This window comes from Kogia breviceps, chromosome 3 (genome assembly GCF_026419965.1).
Source record: "Kogia breviceps isolate mKogBre1 chromosome 3, mKogBre1 haplotype 1, whole genome shotgun sequence".
Classification (NCBI taxonomy): Eukaryota; Metazoa; Chordata; class Mammalia; order Artiodactyla; family Physeteridae; genus Kogia; species Kogia breviceps.
In genome coordinates this window covers 28,476,451-28,498,991 of record NC_081312.1, presented here as the reverse complement: position 1 = coordinate 28,498,991, position 22,541 = coordinate 28,476,451, and the positions used below count along the sequence as shown (strand labels likewise).

The 22,541-nt window shown below is 41.9% G+C and overlaps 3 protein-coding genes across 44 annotated transcripts in view; 1 reads left to right on the top strand and 2 right to left on the bottom strand.

Annotated features, from left to right (window-relative positions):
- The window catches only part of ENTPD5 (ectonucleoside triphosphate diphosphohydrolase 5 (inactive)), a 43,798-nt gene extending 42,439 nt beyond the window's left edge, over positions 1-1,359 (bottom strand). For 8 of the 40 annotated variants that reach the window (XM_067028161.1, XM_067028152.1, XM_067028142.1 and 5 more), the window contains exon 1: positions 1,277-1,320. The gene's annotated coding sequence lies outside the window, so the exon portion shown is untranslated. Of the gene's footprint in view, positions 1-257; positions 332-544; positions 1,199-1,276 lie in introns of those variants that run through there. The other 32 variants (XM_067028156.1, XM_067028154.1, XM_067028132.1 and 29 more) reach the window with 25 other exon arrangements.
- Positions 1,360-1,427: 68 nt separating this feature from the next.
- The window catches only part of BBOF1 (basal body orientation factor 1), a 40,211-nt gene continuing 19,097 nt past the window's right edge, over positions 1,428-22,541 (top strand). For all 3 annotated transcript variants that reach the window (XM_059055856.2, XM_067028111.1, XM_059055855.2), the window contains exons 1-4: positions 1,428-1,610; positions 3,541-3,769; positions 10,290-10,355; positions 15,398-15,541. In XM_059055856.2, coding sequence (XP_058911839.1) covers positions 1,534-1,610; positions 3,541-3,769; positions 10,290-10,355; positions 15,398-15,541 — 516 coding nt within the window. In that variant the 5' untranslated portion in view covers positions 1,428-1,533. The remainder of the gene's footprint in view (positions 1,611-3,540; positions 3,770-10,289; positions 10,356-15,397; positions 15,542-22,541) is intronic.
- Positions 11,521-14,273, bottom strand: LOC131751953 (ubiquitin-associated protein 1-like). The gene is given in 3 exon segments (XM_059055945.2): positions 11,521-13,365; positions 13,367-13,418; positions 13,672-14,273. Coding segments are annotated over 3 exon segments (1,494 nt in total). The 5' UTR covers positions 14,189-14,273; the 3' UTR covers positions 11,521-12,440.

Here is a 22,541-nt window from a genome sequence, read left to right as displayed (position 1 = left end):
ATGTTCAGAATCTTAGACACATAAAATCAATAACTTTACAGCTTCTATATGAGAATAAACCCCTTCAATGTATGATAATTCCACCATGGGCTCACGGAAATGTGACATGCAAATAAATAGAGGAGGGGAAAGCACCAGGAAGAGGGTAAGCCACTATCATGCAAGCAGATGGTATGGCTAAAAAGATTTCCAGTGCTCATTAATATTAACACCAATCAGCATGTTCCCCCTAACCACTGAATTCAGAAACAACGTACGTGGAAAAAAAAAAGGTGGTGGTGGGGTTTGCATCAGAGACCTCTGGAAACGGTGTAGGGATTAAGTTCTCTTTAGCGAAATGGAGAAGGAAGATGTACAATGAAGTTTTTAAAGAAATTTAAAATTCAATTTGAAAGGGAGAATAACGCACAGCCAGAGCTTCAATCACAAGTTTTCTAACTGTTGTCCCCGCACCTAGAATTCCCTATCTTCCTCAGTGACTCCCAGACTAACTCACTGAATGAAGGCAGAAGCACAGAGATCCTCCGAAAAAGGCGAACAGTACCTTTCAGTACTACTCCTTTTCACTGGTGTGCTAGCGGCGCGTGGGGGGGGGGGGGGGGTACCAAACCCAAACCAAAACGCGGGGCTGGCCCTGGGCGGGCAGCGCCGGCCACGACAGTACAGAACGGGACCGAGAGCCTGACCCCAGCACACTCCTCTTCAAAGACTCTCCTCGAGGCCCCGGAGCCTCTCCCAACCCAGGGGGCAGCTCTTCTCTCCCCGCCAGGCTTTCCGACGCCAGCAGGCGCTGCCCGCGTCACCCCCAGCCCCCCTCAGAGAAGTCCTCAACTGCCTCACCAAAAAATGTTTGGCCTGGGAAGACCGTTGGCTGCGCCATCCCTTACAGAATTAGCAAGAGTTAAAAGCCAGGAGAGGGAGAAGGAAACCCAAAGAGTCGGGGGCAGCTTCGGGAGAGGCGGAGCAGGGACGAGAGTGACGCGGCCACGACCACGGCGGCTGCAGCGCGAGAGAAGCAGAGAACGCACAGGCGAGACGCGAAACGCTGCAAACCCGGCGGGAGCTGCGCTCTGACGACCGCGGCGCGCCGGCCGGACCCGCCGCGAAGCCAAGCCTCCTTAGGGGAGAGCGCCCCCGCCGTCGCGCAGCCGCCCGGGGCTGGCCCGCTCCGGCCTCCCAGCCCGCGACGCTGCCCTCTCGCCCTACCAGCCCGCCCCGGGGCCCTCCCAGTCCCGGCCCCCAGCTGGCTCTGGCACGTCCGCGCCCTCACACTTACCGCGCGCGTGCGCCTCCACGGGGCGGCCGCCCGCCGCCCTCTGCGCAATCTCCGCCCCGCCCCCTGCGCCCGGCCAGTGGACTGGGCCCCGCGGGGCGGTGTCGGGGCTACGTCACGGGCGCGTGCGCTCTCTGAGCGCCGGCAACGGCACGCGCGGATAGTTACGGGCTCGGTGTGCTGGTTGTCCTTGGAGACAGATCCGGGCCTGGGCGGCGCAAAGAGGCGACAACGGCAGCCTGGCCCTTGGAGAAGCCAAGATGCCATCGAAGGGAAAGGACGAAAAGAAAGGGAAGGGTATAGGTAAAGGCAAAGGCAAAGACAAAGACAAGAAGAAGTAAGGAGAAGCCACCCTGGGGCCCCTGCTCCCTGGGCCTACCCTCCCGGCATTCTCAGGGGCAGGCCAACTGGCGCCCTCCCGCCTCCCCTCCTGGACCCTCCTCTCTCCCCGCTTCTGAGAAGGACAGGCCCCATTGTTCACATATTACCAAAATGCATGCCAAACCATCCTACTTCAACTAAGACAAGAGTGTGAGGCTTGGGACCCTGAAGTAACTTAGACACAGTCCCTGCCTATATGTAATGCGCCAACGAACGAGGAGGAGGAGGCAGATAAGTTCCCAAAGAAGAGAAGTAACATAGGACCGAATGAAGTTAAGTGCCAGTGGAGGGAAAAAGAATTGAGAATGAGGAGGAAGGGTTAGTTCGACCCTAGAAGTGAAGGTCAGGATAACATGTTTTAGGATATCAAAGATCCTCTAGGCCTGTGCTGTCCAATAGGGTAGTCACCGGTCACGTGTGGCTATTAAAATTAAAATTAAATAAAATTAAAAATTCAGATCCTCATTTGTACTTGCTACATTGCATTTCCTCAGTAGGCACATGTGGCTAGTAGTGGTGACTGTATTGGACAGCCCAGAGATAGAACATTAACACCATCACAGAAAGTTCTGTTGGGTGGCACTGCTCTAGACCAGTGGTTCTCAGCCTGGGGTGATTTTTGGCTACCAGGGGACGTTTGTTAATATCTGGAGACATTTTTGGTTGTCACATCTGGGGACTCTCGTGGACAAGAGACAAAGGATGCTGTTAAATATCTTACACTGCACAGGACAACCCCCAGCCCCACTCTAAACAAAGAATCGTGTAGTTCATAATATTCGTAGTTGGGAAGCCCTGCTCAAGGCTTTAAGCTTCTCTAGAATAGGCACTAAGCATTATTCACGGTATCTCCAGCACCTAGAAGAGAACCTGGATCATAGCAGATGCTTAATATTTATTAAATAAACAAATTAAGGTGTCTGCTTGTGTATGCTTTAACTTGGATCTCCCCCCCCCTCCCCCGCACAAGAACTGTGCTCTGGTGCTCTGGGTTCATTATTTTTTGCCGGTAGCCTGATCGATCTCAGATATGTGGTTGAGATGATCGTGGACATCCAAAGGATCTCTGGGTGATTGAAGTAGTTCCTTGGGCTTTTTCAAGGATCCCTTTTGTTTCAAAGGAAAACATAAAGGATTTGACCAATTCAGGTAATTATTCATGTTTCCGCAAACTGATCGGAATTTCTGAGGTGGATAGTATTGCGCTAGCACTAAAGCTTTGCAGGCTCGGAGTTGCTGCTAGATTGCCACTAAATCTATTGGATGACCCTAGTGGTTCCTAGACACATTGGAGTCATACACGTTGTCCAACAACACTATATATGGGACCACAAGGAAATCCTTGCAAAGTTTATAAAGTAACTTGTTTAAGAGAGTAATGCATGCTCAATACAGAAAGTTTAGAAACATGGAAAGTCAAACAGAAAACAAAACCACCTGTAGTCCCATCATCCAAAGATAACCACTACTATCATTTTGGAATATTCTTTTTCTTCTTTATAAAATGATAGCCCAATATACAAATTTATTTGTAACTTTTCCCCCCAATTTATTACATAAGTATTCTTCTACAGTGTGATTTTTTAAAAAGTTAACTGTGTAATTAGTCTAGCATTTTTTAGAAGTGCCAAGGGCTTATCACATTCCTGGAACTCACTAGCATATGTTTTCTATTTTTGACCATGCAGCTGCAGTGCACCTATCAACAATGAGAAACACTGAGGCTAACAGACCATATATATTTCTTATTAACTCATTTATCCAACAGTATTTGCTCATATGTGCTAAGCAAATGCCAAGCAAAACAAATAACAATAAAGAGAAAGGTATAATACTAATGTAGTAGAGAAATAGTTATATGCTGTCAATGTCCTCTTCCTGTGCAGGAAGATGATAAAAGTTGAGGAATCTGCCGTGGAGAGAGCCAAGGCCAATGCCTCCTTTTGGGAGGCTAGGCTGGAAGTCACAGAACTCTCTAGGATTGAGTATCGTGATACTTCCCGGAGACTGGCAAAATGTAATGAGGAATTAAAGAAACAGCAGTATAGAATGGAGAAAGACACGATGTCTGTATTGAACTACCTGAAGAAACAGGATCAGGAGAAAGATAATCTGGTAGGTAGGTAGAAACCCTCCTGAGCCTTAGTAACTATCTCTGTGGTTATACTGGTGTGTTATATATTTCAAGGATTTTAATTCCTTGAAATCTCATCACATAGTTAAGACACTTCAGTTGACTTTATCTGTCCTTGAAACAACATGTTATTTCAGAATGGCTTTACTGTCAGAATTGTCTCTTTCTTATTTTCAGCTTTGTCCCATGTTTTCTTGCCTGAAACAAAGATTGATGATCCTAACGGAACATTATGATCAACTTTATTTAAAAAGCAACAGCATGATATATGACCTATATATATATTTTATGATACTGATAACTACCTAAGTAATTAATGATTTATAAAGCAATTCACTGATAATCCGTGATCACATGGTTATGAACCCAGCAAGTTGAATCTCTTCTTTTTGGCCTGTTGAATCTTGAATTTATCTTATTGAACTTTGTTGAAATGTTGGGAGCAGAGCTATCATTTTAGATCTGGGAAAAAAAGGGAAGGAAACTAACATTTTGGGGCCCCTGTTTGTGCCAGGCACTATACTAAGTACTTTACCTCTGCTATGTCATTTAGTCCTTTTAATAACCCCCTGTAGCTACAAATTGTCATTCCCATTTTACAGAAAAAGAAATTAACTCTCAGGACAGGTAACTTGCCTAAAGTCTCACAGCTAGTGGGTGGAACTTAGGTGTGACTTAAATTCTTCTCTTTCCCATCTGCCTCTATGAGTCCCATGGACACCCAAGGAAATTTACACCATGCTTCACTCCCATGTATGTTTTTGTATTTTTACTATTTATGTATTATACATCCACAAATAAAACATATTATAGTCTTGTTTTAAAATTTATATTAGTAGTGTCATGTTGTACATATCTTTTGCAACTTTTTTTTATAAAACATGTTTTGTGGTATATTTACAAAATTCACATGATTCAGTTCATTTTTAAGAAGTTGATAATGAGCATGCTTTATTTTTTCATTCTTTATTAACTGCTTTATAATATTCCATCAAATAAATAAATCAAAATTTATTTGTTCATACCACCCTATGGGTCAGACTCCATTTTTTCATTATTACAAATAGACCTTCAGTAAACATTCTTGTGTATGTCTGCTTGTGCCCATGTGTGAGAGTTTCTCTAGAGTAGACACTTAGGAGTTAAATTACTATATTATGAGGTATGCATAATTTCAACTTCACAAGGGTTTAAATTGAACTCCAAAGAGGTTATACCAATTTATACTTTCGCAAGCAATGTATTAAAGTGAGTTCCCATTTATCCACATTTTTGTGAACACTTGATATATATATTTTTTAATTTATTTTATTTATTTTTGGCTGCATTTGGTCTTCGTCGCTGCACGTGGGCTTTCTCTAGTTCTGGCGAGTGGGGGCTACTCTTTGTTGTGGTGCGCGGGCTTCTCATTGTGGTGGCTTCTCTTGTTGCAGAGCATGGGCTCTAGGCACGCGGACTTCAGTAGTTGTGGCACGTGGGCTCAGTAGTTGTGGCTTGTGGGCTCTGGAGCGCAGGCTCAGTAGTTGTGGCTCACGGGCCCAGCCGTTCTGCAGCATGTGGGATCTTCCCGGACCGGGGTACGAACCCGTGTCCCCTGCATCAGCAGGCACACTCTCAACCACTGCGCCACCAGGGAAGCCCCAAGCATCTTTTATATGTTCCTTAACCCATTTTTAATCGTTTTTATGTGTTTGCTTCAGTATACATATTGGAGTGATGCAGAGCATTTCTTCTACATAAGGATGACATGCAAATTCATGAATGATTCCATAATTTTTTTCAAATGCCACATTTTCAGGGAGACCCTTGCTCACTACCCTGTTTAAAATTAAACCATCTCCCTTATTTTATTTTCTTTGTAATATTTATTACCTTCTGTCATACTATATGCATGTTACTTATGTATTTATTTTCTCTTTTCCTAATTAGAATGAAACTTCACAGAAGTAAAGAATTGGGGGCCTTTTTAAATTGTCGTTGAATGCTGTATCTCCAGCACCTAGTGTGGGCCTGGTACATAGAAGGCACTCATTAAAATATTTTTGCATGCCTGAATGAATGGCTTGCGATTGCACTGATGCTTTGAAAAAGTTAATAGAAATCAAAACTAAGATCAAGATGATATTGGAAGCATATCAGAGAAATTGGACAACTGAACATTTGTGTGGATTTTGTGTGTTTTACTAAATAAGGTGTAATTTTTTTGTATATTACTCTTTTTAACTCTCTTTCCTAGGTGACTTCCATTTTTAAAATTATTCTTTGAATAGTATGCATTATTAAAATTGTCTGCTATAAAGTATTATTCTAAAATAAGCCTTTAGGCCAGCCATGCAAATAATTTTCAAAATTCATTATCTAGAAGCTTTGTGGTCTGCATTAGCTAATTGATATTGGTCTGCATTTATCGGTATCACTGGTATTTCCTGATTTTCATCTGCCTCCATGTATCAAAGACCAGCATCTGGGCTTCCTTGGTGGTGCAGTGGTTGAGAGTCCGCCTGCCGATGCAGGGGACGCGGGTTCGTGCCCTGGTCTGGGAAGATCCTACATGTTGCGGAGCGAATAGGCCCATGAGCCATGGCCGCTGAGCCTGCGCGTCTGGAGCCTGTGCTCCGCAACGGAGGCCACAACAGTGAGAGGCCCGCGTACCGCAAAAAAAAAAAAAAAAAAAGACCAGCATCTGGCTGTAGCAAATACATAATTTTCTCACAATCATAGATACCCATTAAAACCAAAGAAACTACTTTGGGAGGAAGAAGTAAAATAGATTCAACATGCCTTGGTCAATTAGCTCTCTTAGAGTTTTGTTACTCATTGTGCTATATCCTAGAAATGCGTTATAAACTGTTTATAGTCTTACTTCATGTTAATTATAGAAATATTAGAAGTGAAGTGTGTTTTGAAAACTTATATCTTGGACAAAATTAGGAGATTTCACTTATGGGTTTTGGTATTTAAAGCTTTGTTCAATCAACACAAAATAAATCTAATTATATTTTACACCTGTCCTACATGACTGAGGACTGTCTCAATTTATTTTAAAACATTTTCAGGGTTTCCTTAAACTAGTCTAAGATTATTTACAACAATATTTCACTTCTGTATCTTCTGATTCTATAACCACGTCAAGGAATTTTTGGTTTAAAAAGCTACTCAGATTTCCTACTAAAACATACCAGCACCCTTGGAGAAATGATTGATTCTAATACTAGAGCAGTGAGTAAAAAATGAATTTGAACTAAAAAATGAATTTGGAATATCTTGTGACAGGAAGTCAGTTAAAAAAAATTAAAGGACACGGCGGGTAGCTTGAAGGGGCTCCCCCTGACCAAATCTGGGACATTCAAAATAAATAATGACAGTAATAAATTACAGCTGAATAAAATGAGTCCATGAGTGCATACAACTAATAGATAAACGCATACATTAATAAATAAGGGAGAGGGACTTCCCTGGTGGCGCAGTGGTTAGGAATCTTCCAGCCAATGCAGGGGACACAAGTTCGAGCCCTGGTCCGGGAAGACCCCCCACATGCCATGGAGCAACTAATCCCATGTGCCACAACTACTGAGCCTGCGCTCTAGAGCCCGCGTGCCACAACTACTGAGCCCGTGCACCTAGAGCCTGTACTCCACAACAAGAGAAGCCACCGCAACGAGAAGCCCGTGCACTGCAGCGAAGAGTAGCCCCTGCTCACCACAACCAGAGAAAGCCTGCTTGCAGCAACGAAGACCCAACACGGCCAAAAATAAATAAATAAATTTAAATAAATAAATAAATTTATTTAAATAAATAAATAAGGGAGAATAGAAAGTTTTTCCTTACAGTGGAATGCAGTAAATTATTAAATTTCTATGGAATGATGGAATTAGAAAAGTCACCATTTGGCTTCAGAGTAATAATTGATTCAGTCAATAACAACAGTGGATGCTAAAACTAGTGGGTGAAATTTTTTTTTTTTTTTTTGTGGTACACGGGCCTCTCACTGTCGTGGCCTCTCCCGTTGCGGAGCACAGGCTCCGGACGCGCAGGCTCAGCGGCCATGGCTCACGAGCCCAGCCGCTCCGTGGCATGTGGGATCTTCCCAGACCTGGGCACGAACCCGTGTCCCCTGCATCGGCAGGTGGACTCTCAACCATTGCGCCACCAGGGAAGCCCCGTGGGTGAAATTTTGATGAGCAGAAGCATATTTGCATAGTCTCAAGATATCTTCCCCCCAAATACTTAATAATTACAAAAGGAAAACTAGTAACTTTTAAGTGGAGAAACCTGGCAGACACAATCTTAACCAGCTGATTACAATTAATGTCAGTCACCTCATGATGTGATGCAGTGACAAGGATTCATCATCACTTAGGCAGTGTATGCCTGCCAAAAAGGCATAACCTGAATCTTCTCATGAAGAAATATCAGACAACTCCAACCCTGGCCAGTATTTTTCAAAAATTTTGATATCATAAAAGGCAAAGACTGAGAAACTGCCCCAGATTAAAGAGACTAGGATATATAACAACTAAGTGTAATCATAATCAGGGATTACATCCTGGACGAGGAGAAGGAAAGTTACAATAAAAGGACACCATTGGGACAATTGATGGCAAAATTTGAACATGGACTATAGATTAAATAATAGTATTTTATCAATGTTATATTTCCCAATTTTGATCATTGTATTGTGCTTCTAAGAGATTGCCCTTTTTCTTAGGAAATACATACTGAAATATTTAGGGGTACAGGGGTATGATGTCCTAGACTTATTTTCACATGCTCCAGAAAAAGTTTCAAACATCTGTATCATATATATGTATATTTAGATAGACCTATCATAGAGGGAAAGCAAATGTGGCAAAATTGGGTGGAGAGTATATGAGAATTCTTTGTACTGTTCTTGAAACTTTTCTTTAAAAAATTCCTTATTTAAGAGAAGTGCAAATCAAAACTCCAAGTCATCACTTCACACCCATTAAGATGGCTACTATCAGAAAAACAAGGGACTTCCCTGGTGATCCAGTGGTTAAGACTTCACCTTCCAATGCAGGGGGTGTGGGTTCAATCCCTGGTCCAGGAGCTAAGATCCCACATGCCTCAGGGCCAAAAAACCAAAACAGAAAACAGAAAATGGCAAGTGTTGCTGAAGATGTAGATAAATTGGAATCCTTGTGCACTGTTGGTGGGAGTGTGAAATGGTGTAGCCATTGTGGAAAACAGTACAGAGGTTCCTCAAAAAATTAAAAATAGAATTATCATATGATCCAATAATCTCACTTTGGGGTACATTTCCAAGAGAATTTAAAGCAGGATCTTGAAGAGACAATTGCACACCCATGTTTTTGAAACATTATTCATATAAACATTATTCACATAAACATTATTCAAGATGTGGAAACAACCCAAATGTCTGTTGATGGATGAGTGAATAAAGAAAATGTGTTATACACATACAATGGAATATTATGCAGCTTTAAAAAAAAGAAGGAAATCTTGTCATATGCTACAACATAGACGAACCTCAAGGCCATTATGCTAAGTGAAATAAGCCAGTTACAAAAGGACAAATACTGTGATTCCACTCATATGAAGTGTATGTGGACTGGGAATGTTGCTCGACATTCCAGTAAACAATGAACGTTGCCCACTATTCTGGTTCTATAAGGATCAAGCTATCAGCCATTGCAGCCCCTACCCCTACCCACCACCTGCCACCCCCCAAGGTGGGTCCTGAGGGGAATTCAGGATGGAGAAAAACAGGAAGCCTTCTGTGCTTTGGTTACTGACCCTAGATAGTTAAGATGCATATCTAAGGAATGATTAACAGCCCAGATGTTGCATCTTCCCTTACATAGAAAAGCACTAAAATCATTAACTTGAAATGCCCATTCCTTGTGATCAGTAGTAATCTTTCGATGTCTGACTACATGTTTTTTTCCAGCAAGAAATTCCTATATATCCTGACTCCTCTCTTACTTCTTCTGAGCAGTTCCTCAGAGCTCTCTGAGAGGCTCTTTCCCAGGCTATAGCCCTCAGTATAATCCTAGAATAAAACTTAATTCACAACTTTCAGGTTGTGTGGTTTTTCTTCAGTGGACATATCTGAAGTAGTCAAAATCATAGAAACAATGCAGAAAGGCTAGGGGTAGGGAAGAGAAGGAATTAGTGTCTCATGAACATAGAGTTTCTGTTTTGCAAGATGAAAAATTCCCAGAGATCTGCACAACAATGTGAATATATACTTAAAAATGGTTAAGATGGTAAATTTAATGTTGTGTTTTTTTACCACACACACACACACGTTACCCAGGCAATTGTGATGATAGCCAAGTTTTAGAAGCTGGCAATAGCAAGTTAACAGTGTGGATTATGTCCTCTATTCTCTTCTTTCCACCTTACTCCATGTCTCTAACCCTACTGGTTTTAATATCATGTGAAAACTAGGCTGCTTAATTAAGTTAGGATGCAGAGTAATTTCTTTACCTTCCTCTGTATTTCCATTTTCTACAGATTGAAAAACTGAAACAGCAATTGAATGAAACTATGGAAAAAGCCCAAGAAGAGAAGGAAAAATTGGTATGTACATTGGTGGTCACTTACTGGTGGTCAGGTTTCTGGCAAGTTCAGGTATTTAAGACACAAGGAGAACAAGTGAGTAGATCCTCTGAGCAGCTCAGTGACCTTAAAGCCCACACACTTGATTGTACAGCAGCTCAAAAATAACATAAAATTTTGTTATTGTAGAAAACCATCTGGCAGTAGTGGTGTTTACTGATCTTGCGCTCTAGGGCTTTTCAGTGGACGGAGCTAGGAAATATATAGTTTTTGAAGATTAAAATATATCATAAGCCCATACTAATACTTTAAATTCAGATGCAGGAGTACAGGATTTTTACTTAACTTTATCTGTGTCTCCTTTCTTCCTCACCAAAAACCCTGGTTCTTTTTTTTTTTTTTTTTGGTACGTGGGCCTCTCACTGTTGTGGCCTCTCCCGTTGCGGAGCACAGGCTCTGGACGCGCAGGCTCAGCGGCCATGGCTCACGGGCCCAGCCGCTCTGCGGCATGCGGGATCTTCCCGGACTGGGGCACGAACCCGCGTCCCCTGCATCGGCAGGCGGACTCTCAACCACTGTGCCACCAGGGAAGCCCAAAACCCTGGTTCTTAATGATACCAGTATAATTGTGTATTTTCTTCAAACCTTAATACATCAATAGGCACAGAATACTAACATTAATACTCCCACCAACATAAATTAGTGGATACAGTTTAAGATTTGGGTGGGGGGGGGCACTTTTCCCCTTTGGATATATACTGATAGGGATCTACAATCAAATTAACAAGGTTTAAAAATGATTTTAAAGAATTCCTTCCTGTGAGGGTATTCCACCAACTCAACAACACATTTTGCTTTTGATATTTAGGAGTTGCTTTAAGAAGTTTAATTTAATGTACAATTATGTAATTATATAATTATAATTATGTAAAATATTTATATGGTTCCAAAGTAAAATCTATCAAACATGGTATATTCTGAGAAATCTAACTTCTATCCATGTCTCCACAATATACCAGAGTATATTGTCAAAATGGATTTTTGTCAACATAGGTAAGAAATGATATTTCAGTGTACTTCAATTTGTATTTCTTTTTTTTTTTACCTTTTAGATTTTTATTAGTAGTTCTCTCTGAAGAATCAAAATAGTTGGCAAATTACTTTAGATTCATCAAGACTGTATATATCCTTTGTATTTAGATCTTTAATGATGTACAACATAATACAAAACAAACCAAAGAGACTGATTTCTATGACTAGGTGTTATTCATTGTGTCATCCTAGAGCAAGGGGCTGGAGGGAGAGGCTGTTCTCCAGGGAGAACTGAGGGGGAGTTAGTGCTGGGTGATTAAATCACAGCCTCTTTCTTCCCCACTTGATGTGCTGGGAAGGGGCCAATGATTTCTTAAACTGACAACTGTTTTCTAGAGCAGGGGGCTCTAAAATCTGGGGTAGCAGAAGACTGTGGTCCAAACCAGGCCCAAAGAAACAGGCTGGGGCAGGGAAGTATGGTAATTGCCTGGCAGAAAAGGCAAACTCAGGGCCCCAAGGGGAAAAGGGCATTCTTTCCACCTCAGAGACATTGCAGAACCAGTGTAACACTAAGTGATGTCGTTAAAAGGGGAAAAAAACAAAACCCTGGAAGAAACTTTCAACTGCACTCAACTTGGATTAGAGGTCAGTCCACCCCTGCAGAGAAGGGAAACATCTAGCCCCAAAGCAGCACTGAGCCTGGCCCTCCCACCTCCTTCTCCCCAGTTCCTTTTGGCAGCCGGGCCAGGTTTTGTCTGAGGCCAATACAGACCCCAGCAAGACCAGAGAAGTCTCTCTGGATGGCCAAGGTGGGAAGGACACTTCTCAGAATACAACTACTTTTACTATGGAAGGAGCCAGGACAGTTCTGGGGGCATTTGCATGCCCAAATCTTCCCCACTTTCTCCCCAGCTCAGGACCTAGGCTCATAGAGACTTGGCAAGCACAGTCTCTACACCTGACCTTCCACCCCCAAAAGAAAATCCGGAAGTGTGTCCCTTCTTCACCACAGGTGGTCTCCTCAGGGCCTCTGGCAGCGGGGGCTCCGTGGCAGCGCCTAGGCAGGGCCTGGTTTCAGCTGGCTGCCACCTGAGCCATGAGGTCTTCCAAAGCATTGTCCTGGTTATTGTTGTGTAATAGCAGAACTTCCTTAATATCTTTCAGTTCAAAGCCCATTTCCTTAAATTTGTTCATTAACTGAAGGAACTCCATCATCTTTTCCTTTGAACACTGCTGCATTTCCAGAGCCTCTTCCACTAAAAGAGGGTCAAAGCCCTTCTCACAGAGCCGTCCATGTGCAAAGAGATAGTCGAGAATCTGCTCAATATTCTCTCCTTTCTTCTTCATGGCTTTCAAGACATACTCATATGGGGAGCCCATGTTGGTCACCGTCTCCACACATTGCCGCTCACTGGGGAACAGCGTCTGCAGTTCAGAATAGGCCTGGGGACAGCTGGGAGTGTTGGGCACTTGTGACATTGAGGAATTAGGAGGTGTGACCGTGGGACAGGTATTTGGAGGTGATAATTCTGTGCACACAGACAAGACAGAGAGGGAAGGCATCTGGGAATGGTTCAGGGTTGGCACCTCTGTGCCACTGTCCAAGTTCAAAGCTGAAAGCCCAAGAGTATGATGCCCACTGAGCTCACTGGCACTGCTTTGGGTGGAAGGCTTTAGGGAATTCCGTAACGTGCCACTGCGGAGGCAGGATGTGCTGTGGAAAGTGCTTGCCATCTTGGCTGTCTTCTGACTGCTGTCATCAGAGTAAAGTTTGGGGAAGGACAGGGACTTGATATTGCTTACTGCAGGGATTGGGGGGAGGGACACTTTGGAAGATAGCAACATCTTTTCACATTTGCCCAACTGTGGTAATGTTATAAAACCACTGGGTTTGTGAAGAGGCTTGAAATCTAGGGTTGCCCGTTACAGGGATTCCAGGACCTCCTCATCCTGTAACACAGACCCAGAGCCACCTCTAGGCAAGTTACTGTCCAATAACTGGTCCACTGGTTCCTACCAGAATGTTTCTCAGCTCTTCCTTCTCATCAATAGGTTTTGTTTGTTTGTTTGTTTGTTTTGTTTTTTGGGTTTTTTTTTTTTTTGCGGTACGCGGGCCTCTCACTGTTGTGGCCTCTCCCGTTGCGGAGCACAAGCTCCGGATGCGCAGGCTCAGCGGCCATGGCTCACAGGCCCAGCCGCTCTGCAGCATGTGGGATCTTCCCGGACTGGGGCACGAACCCGTGTCCCCTGCATCGGCAGGTGGATTCTCAACCACTGCGCCACCAGGGAAGCCCCTCATCAATAGTTTTTAACTCCACATTATCAAACGGGTCTTCTTCACACTCAAAGTCAGCAGGATCGAAATCTGCCTTTGTGTGGGGTGGACTGAGAACTTTCTGTCTTGTGGCACTGCTGCTGACCCGGGTTGGGGTGAGGATGCTGTTGTGCTGTAAGCTGGCAAGGATGGGATTGATAGGAGGTGGCATTGTGGCTGTACTGTGAGTCTTGGAGAACCTCATTTTGCTGTCACCCTCTGGGCCACTCTTAGAATTCACTTTAGCTTCTGCTTCCTCAGCCTTGTGCTCTGCTTCCCACTGGGCTTCTTGGATTTTCTTAATATCTTCAGCCCACTCAATGGTTTTCTTTTCCAAAGAGAAGCCATTCTGTACTTCTCTGACAACCTGCAAACAGTCAGGCAAGGAGAAGCCAATAGGTAGACCAACTTTAGCTGGTGTTTTGAATTTGTCTTCTATCTTAAATGGGACATCATCAAGGTCACTGAAAGTCCCATGAAAATCTGCACCCAACTTCTTTGAAGCCATTTAGAACCTGAACGCTGCCGCTGCTGTCCCAGAAGCCGAAAGGTGCTGCCCCCGACCGGCCTCCCAGGCTCAGTCCCCGCTGAGCTCCTGACGGCCCCTAGGGAGAGCGAACACCACCACCTCCAACTCTGCCCTACCCAGGCCAGGCCGTCACTGTCACCATCACCGTAGCCACCGCCAGAGCCACAGCCACCATGTTGAAGCCCCACTTACCTCTCCTCCTTCCTGCATTTCTCTTATTATGAGCTAGGTTGAGCATTTTTTCATGTGATTGAGAGTCATTTGTATTTCTTTTCATAGCCCTTGTTCATGTTTTAATTGTGTTATTGGGCCTTTTTCTCCTCTGTTTCCCTCTTTTTTTTTCTCCTTACCCTCTCCTTCTCTTCCCTTTCTCCTCCTCTCTCTTTTTTTTCCTCCTCCTCTGTCTCCCCCTTTCCTTCCTCCTTCTCCCACCTTCTTCCTTCTTTATATATAAGAGATATTGGCCCTCCCTTTGTCTCTTAGCTTACTAATTTTAATTTAGGATCAGGGATGTTATTTTTCTTACAGGTTAAAGATTTGTTCAGTCTTCTCATATGTCTTTTATTTTTTTAAAATAAATTTATTTATTTGTTTGTTTTTTTTTTTTTTTTTTGGCTGTGTTGGATCTTTGTTGCTGCACACAGGCTTTCTCTAGTTGCGGTGAGCAGGGGCTACTCTTCATTGCAGTGCATGGGCTTCTCATTGCAGTGGTTTCTCTTGTTGCGGAGCACGGGCTCTAGGTACATGGGCTTCAGTAGTTGCGGCACATGGGCTCAGTAGTTGTGGCTCTCCCGCACTTTAAAGCACAGGATCAGTAGTTGTGGCACACGGGCTTGGTTGCTCCGTGGCATGTGGGATCTTCCTGGACCAGGGCTCGAACCTATGTCCCCTGCATTGGCAGGCAGATTCTTAACCACTGCGCCACCAGGGAAGTCCCTCGTACCTCTTTTAAATAAATATCTACATTTTCTATACAAGATCAGCTCATTTTAGAATTTTTTCCTTATTCAAGGCACTTGGTCTCTTTTAATAAAAATTAAAAATTATGCAAAAGCAAAAATAAAAAGGGAACAATTTCTTCAAAGATAGACAAATGGCTTAAGGCTTCATATGGAACAGGACTCTGTGTGACCTCTGTTCTTTTTCCTAACTCATTTACCTTTTTTTTTTTTTTTTTTTTGCCTACAGGAACAAAAATATACTGTGCAAATAAGTGAGCTGGAGGGACAGTTCCATCAAAAAGCCAGAGAAATTGGCATGATTCAGACAGAGCTGAAAACAATAAAACAATTCCAGAAGAGGAAAATCCAAGTAGAGAAAGAATTAGATGATGTAAGTTTCTTTCTTTCTTCCTTTTTTTTTTTTTTAAGGAGATTAGAATTAACTACTCATGTCTGCAAAGGCCTTCATAGAAATTTACTCCTATGAGATAGTAAAGGACTCCCTTTGACATTTTAGGGATTATATGAGAGAAACAGGGAAGACATATCAGTGTAGGACTGGACGCAAAAAGTCTTGATGGTTAGACTTTTCTTTTTCTAAGCTTTGATTTCTTTGTGAATTCACCAGATCTTAGCCAATACACCCGCTCACATTTATCAGCAGTTAAACCTTTGGAACTACAGATCCAGAAAAACATTAGGGGCAAAGTAGCAATGTCCTAAAGGAAAATATGTTTAGACTGATGAATGAAAATTTTAGAAAAATTTAAGACACTCTGGGTAGGGGTGGATGTGGTGAGGTAAACTGAGTATTTTCAGAAAGTTTCTCTGACTTTGCATGCTCTTTCCATTCCCTCAGTTCAGAAAATAGTTCTATTGCATTAATGACAATGCAATAAATGGCACAGATGAGGGCTGGGCACAAGTAGCTGAAATCAGCTTTGTGGTTTTGGGCAAATTACTTACCCTCTCTATACCTAGGTTTCCTCATCTGTAAAATGGGGGTGATAAGAGTTACCGGCTCATAGTGTTGTTATAAGGCTTAAATGAGTTCATATATGTAAAGTGCTTAAAATAGTGTATGTCACATAGTGAGAATTAACAGTGGTGTGTAGCTCTCTGCAAAAAAAGGTCCTCATTTGTAGCATTTGCTGATTTCCTTTGTGTAAATACTTATGTTGTGGCCAATTTCAAGCTACTAATGCTTTTACAATGTGCTAGCAAAATTCCTGGTATGAGCCAGCTCTAATATGCAACTGCTGCCATTATTAGTAATAGTAACAGAAGTAGTATTGCCACCTAAGATAGCCATACACCATGTGGTATAGGGGCTAAAAGTTGGTGCTTTGAAGTCATACTGCTAGAGTGTAAATACTGTCTTCACTACTTGGGTATCTTGTTAAGTTTCCTCATCTGTAACATGGGGGTGAGAACAATAGTACCAATTTCAAAGGGTCATCGTGAAGACTAAATGAAATACAGGTTTCCCTCACTATCTGAAAGTAGTTCCTGTGAAACCTTTCCTAAGCTGAAGAAGCAGTTACCATAGGACACACCTTGCTAACAGAAGTACAAAGTCAAGATAAAGCACAGATGCTCACAGACATAGTTCAAAGCTATGGCAGCTTGACGCTGAGTATAGTTCCCAGGGAAGGAGTTTAGTGGTGCCACTCCCCTCGTGGCTAAGGGTGCGCTTTGCCTCAGTAACACCGCTCGCCGCTGAACACTATATTTTTGCTTTTCGCCTTTTCTTCATAAAAGTGAAAATCCTCTCTGGATTACTTTCGGTTAGCGAAAACAGGTACTAATGTAGGTTTTTTTGTAAAAGCAGAGTGGTGTAAAGCGAACTTTCAGAAAAGTGGGGATACCTGTAATCTGTTTCACTGTAAATGCTTAGCACTGCATGGTCAAGATTACCTGCTGTTGCTGATCCTGCTACTATTATTACTGCATATTAGACTCCTAAGAACTTGTCAGTCTTATAACCAGTAGTTTGTACCCTTTGACCAACATCTTCCCATTTCCCCCTCCCCCCAGCCCAGGTAACCACCACTCTGAGTTCAACTTTTTTTTTTGGCGGGTCCCTGGGGCTTGTGGGATCTTAGTTCCCTGACCAGGGTTTGAACCTGGGCCCTAGGCAATGAGGTCTCTGAGTCCTAACCACTGGACCGCCAGGAAATTCCAAATGTGGATGTATTTTAAGTTCACCACACCACCGCAGTACAAAGTACACACTACTGCAGGAATAATCTTAAAATATCACAGTTCTGATGATGTTCTGGTCACTTGCCTCAAGAATCTTCTTTAGTAATAGAGTCACAGACTTAGAGAACGAACTTATGGTTACCGGGGGGAAGGGTGGGGGGAAGGGATAGTTAGGGAGTTTGGGATTGACGTGTACACACTGCTATATTTAAAATAAATATAGCAACAAGGGAGGAAAAAGAATCTTCTTTAGTAAAGAAGATTATAAACGATCTTCTTTATTGTAAACAGAATATTGTCCAGACACCTTAGCGTGAAAATCAAGACCCTACACCTACTTTGGAACGTATTATTTCCTTTTCCTACACTTTCCCATACACACCACCTTTAATTCACCCAACCCGGATTTTCCCTGAAGTCTTTTCTGCTTTTCTTTCTTTACGCTGTTTCTTCTATTTGGAATATACTCCCGATAGAGCTCTGTCCATTAAAATTTTACCTATTCTTCAGAGGCTCAGCTCAAATGCGTATTCTCCATAAGGACTTTCTCAGTGTGCTGTTTGAAAGTAATAATTTTCTTCTTGCCATTTGTGGAAATTTGGACAAAACTTGAGGGCGTTATGCTAAGTGAAATAAGTCAGACAGAGAAAGACAAATACTGTGCAATACAACTTATATGTGGAATCTAAAAAAAGCCGAGGGACTGCTCTGGTGGCACAGTGGTTAAGAATCCGCCTGCCAATGCAGGGGACAAGAGTTCAAGCCCTGGTCCAGAAAGATCCCACATGCCGTGGAGCAACTAAGCCCGTGTGCCACAACTACTGAGCCTGCACACTAGAGCCCACGAGCCACAACTGCTGAGCCCTCTTGCCACAACTACTGAAGTCTGCACGCCTAGAGCCTGTGCTCTGCATCAAGAGAAGCCAGCACAATGAGAAGCCCGCACACGACAACGAGTAGCCCCCGCTTGCCACAACTAGAGAAAGCCCGTGCACAGCAAAGCAACGAAGACCCAACACAGCCAAAAATAAAATAAATAAATTTATTAAAATAAATAAATAAATAATTTTAAAAGCTGAACTTTGGGAATTCCCTGGTGGTCTGTGGTTAGGACTTGTTACTTTCACTGCAGTGGTGCAGCTTCAATCCCTGGTTTGCAGGATCCCACAAGCAGTGTGGTGCGGCCAAGAAAACCACGCTGAACTCAGAGTGGTTACTTGGGCTGGCAGGGGGAGGAATAGGGAGATGTTGGTCAAAGGGTACAAACTGCCAGTTACAAGACTGACAAGTTCTTAGGAATCTAATGTACAGTATGGTGATTATAACTAATAATACTGTATGACATACTTGAAAGTTGCTAAGAGAGTAGATCTTAAATGTTCTTGCTACAGAAAAAGAAATGTTAGTTTTTTGTGACATGATGGAGGTGTTAGCTAATGCTATGGTAGTAATCATTTTGCAATATAGTGTATCAAAGTAACACATTGTACACCTAAATTTACACAATGTTATAGATCAATTATATTTCAATTAAGCTAGAAAAAAGAGAAAAAATTTTTTAAAAGATGATTAGCAAAAAAATAATTTTTTGTATGTTTCCATAGCATTTTGTATTTCTTTTATACCACTTTGCCCATTCTATCTTGATATTATATTTATTATTTGTCTTATCTCCCCTGCTAGATTGTAAATTTCTTGAGGTATGAACAGTACTATGCTTTGTATTAATTGAAGGACAAGATACACAGTAATGCTCAATAAATCTATGTTAAATGCTGAGTGGGTCTTTTATTAAATATAATTGAAGGAATATCAAGTTTGCCACTAACTAAATGGGAAGAATCCTTTCCCAGTGTATATGTATATCAAATCATCATGATGTACACTTGAACTACCATACATTTTATTTGTCTACAATTCCTCAATAAAGCTGAAAAGTTTCTAGGAAGAATATCTAGTTTTGTTTTATACGAGAATGCTGCAGAATGAATCAAGTTAAGTTCACTAACTTTTCAGGAACTTTAAAATAGCCATCCTAGGTGTAGGTATACGTTCTGAATCAAAGTGAATTAGGAACTAGTTGTTAAGGAAACACTCCCATTTACCATTGCAACAAAAAGAATAAAATACCTAGGGATAAGTCTACCCAAGTAGACAAAAGACCTGTATGCAGAAAACTATAAGACACTGATGAAAGAAATTAAAGATGATACCAACAGATGGAGAGATATACCATGTTCTTGGATTGGAAGAAGCAACATTGTGAAAATGACTATATTACCCAAAGCAATCTACAGATTCAATGCAATACCTATCAAACTACCAATGGCCTTTTTCACAGAACTAGAACAAAAAATTTCATTTGTATGGAAACATGAAAGACCCCAAATAGCCAAAGCAATCTTGAGAAAGAAAAATGGAGCTGGAGGAATCAGGCTCCCTGACTTCAGACTATACTACAAAGCTACAGTAATCAAGACAATATGGTACTGGCACAAAAACAGAAATCTAGATCAATGGAACAGGATAGAAAACCCAGAGATAACCCACACACATATCGTCACCTTATCTTTGATAAAGGAGGCAAGAATACACAATGGAGAAAAGACAGCCTCTTCAATAAGCGGTGCTGGGAAAACTGGACAGCTACATGTAAAAGAATGAAATTAGAACATTCCCTAACACCATACACAAAAATAAACTCAAAATGGATTAGAGACCTAAATGTAAGACGGGACACTATAAAACTCTTAAAGGAAAACATAGGAGGAACACTCTGTGACATAAATCACAGCAAGATCTTCTTTGACCCACCTCCTAGAGTAATGGAAATAAAAACAAAAATAAACAAATGGGACCTAGTGAAACTTAAAAGCTTTTGCAAAGCAAAGGAAACTACAAACAAGACAAAAAGACAACCCTCAGAATGGGAGAAAATATTTGCAGATGAAGCAACTGACAGAGGATTAATCTCCAAAATATACAAGCAGCTCATGCAGCTCAATATCAAAAAAACAAACAACCCAATCCAAAACAGAGCAGAAGACCTAAATAGACATTTTTCCAAGGAAGATATACAGATTGCCAACAAACACATGAAACGATGCTCAACATCACTAATCATTAGAGAAATGCAAATCAAAACTACAATGAGGTATCACCTCACACCAGTCAGAATGGCCATTATCAAAAAATCTACAAACAGGGACTTCCCTGGTGGCACAGTGGTTAGGAGTCTGCCTGCTGGTGCGGGGGACATGGGTTCGAGCCCTGGCCTGGGAGGATCTCACATGCTGTGGAGCGGCTGGGCCCCTGCACCACAACTGCTGAGCAATCCCCACTCTCCACAACTAGAGAAAGCCTGCACACAACAACAAAGACCCAATGCAGCCAATATATATATATACAAACAATAAATGCTGGAGAGCGTGTGGAGAAAAGGGAACCCTCTTGCACTGTTGGTGGGAATGTAAATTGATACAGCCACTAGGGAGAACAGTATGGAGTTTCCTTAAAAAACTAAACATAGGGCTTCCCTGGTGGCGCAGTGGTTGAGAATCCGCCTGCCGATGCAGGAGACACGGGTTCGTGCCCTGGTCCGGGAAGATCCCACATGCCGCGGAGCACCTAAGCCCGTGAGCCATGGCCGCTAGGCCTGCGCGTCCGGAGCCTGTGCTCCGCAACGGGAGAGGCCACAACAGTGAGAGGCCCGCATACCACAAAAAAAAAAAAAAAAAAAAAAAAAAAAAAAAAAAAAAACTAAACATAGAACTACCATATGACCCAGTAATCCCACTACTGGGCATATACCCTGAGAAAACCATAATTCAAAAAGAGTCATGTACCACAATGTTCACTGCAGCTCTATTTACAATAGCCTATTTACAATAGCCAGGACATGGAAGCAACCTAAGTGTCCACAACAGATGAATGGATAAAGAAGGTGTGGCACATATATACAATGGAATATTACTCAGCCATAAAAAGAAACGAAATTGAGTTATCTGTAGAGAGGTGGATGGACCTAGAGTCTGTCATGCAGAGTGAAGTAAGTCAGAAAGAGAAAAGCAAATACTGTATGCTAACACATATATATGGAATCTAAAAAAAAAAAAAAAAGGTACTGATGAACCTAGGGGCGGGACAGGAATAAAGATGCAGACACAGAGAATGGACTTGAGGACACAGGGAGGGGGAAGGGTAAGCTGGGACGAAGTGAGAGAGTAACACTGACATATATACCCTACCGAATGTAAAACAGATAGCTAGTGGGAAGCAGCTGCATAGCACAGGGAGATCAACTCTGTGCTTTGTGACCACCTAGAGGGGTGGGATAGGGAGGGTGGGAGGGAGGCTCAAGAGGAAGGGGTTATGAGGATATGGGGATATATGTATACATATAGCTGACTCCCTTTGTGATACAGCAGAAACTAACACAACATTGTAAAGCAATTATACTCCAATAAAGATGTTTAAAAAAAAAAGAACTAGTGCATATTCTATTGGGCCTTGGTGTGATTTTTTTTAAAGAACAATGTTGCCACCTAGTGGAGAAATAAATTTCAGCCCTTTCAAAGAGGGGTAGTGGGCCAGGAAAACTTAAAATTCAAAGGCAAAAGATACTGGCTAATGGGAAAAAATAAGATGAAAAGATACTGGCTAATGGGAAAAAATAAGATGGTTATGTGGAATCCCAAATATGGAAGAATTAAGGCAGGTGTGGGGCCCATGAATTTTAAAAATGGAAGGAAAATTAATTATACTGTGCATATAGGATTCATTATAGAAATTTTAAAGAGGCCAATTAAGTTTAGCTTATCAAAAGGTATTCAAAGCATAAATTTAAAGAAAAAATTATTTCCATTACCTGATTAACAAAAGGAGCATACATTGGTAAGTTGCAATTAACATTTTAAAAATAATTTGTTTTAGTCTTTCTTCTTTTGACAAAGTGATAATACCCATTTCAGCAAATTTAGCTGATAAAAGAAAATGAAAAACCCTCTCCTCACAACTACATTACTTAAAGATAACCATTGTTACTATTTTGGTATATTGTCTTTACTTTTTCCACCTCTGCTATGTATAAATATATTTTAAAGTATCTACAATATATGCTATTTTTACAAAAATGAGGTTATGATGTACAAATTGTTTGTTAACCTGATTTTTTCACTTTACATATT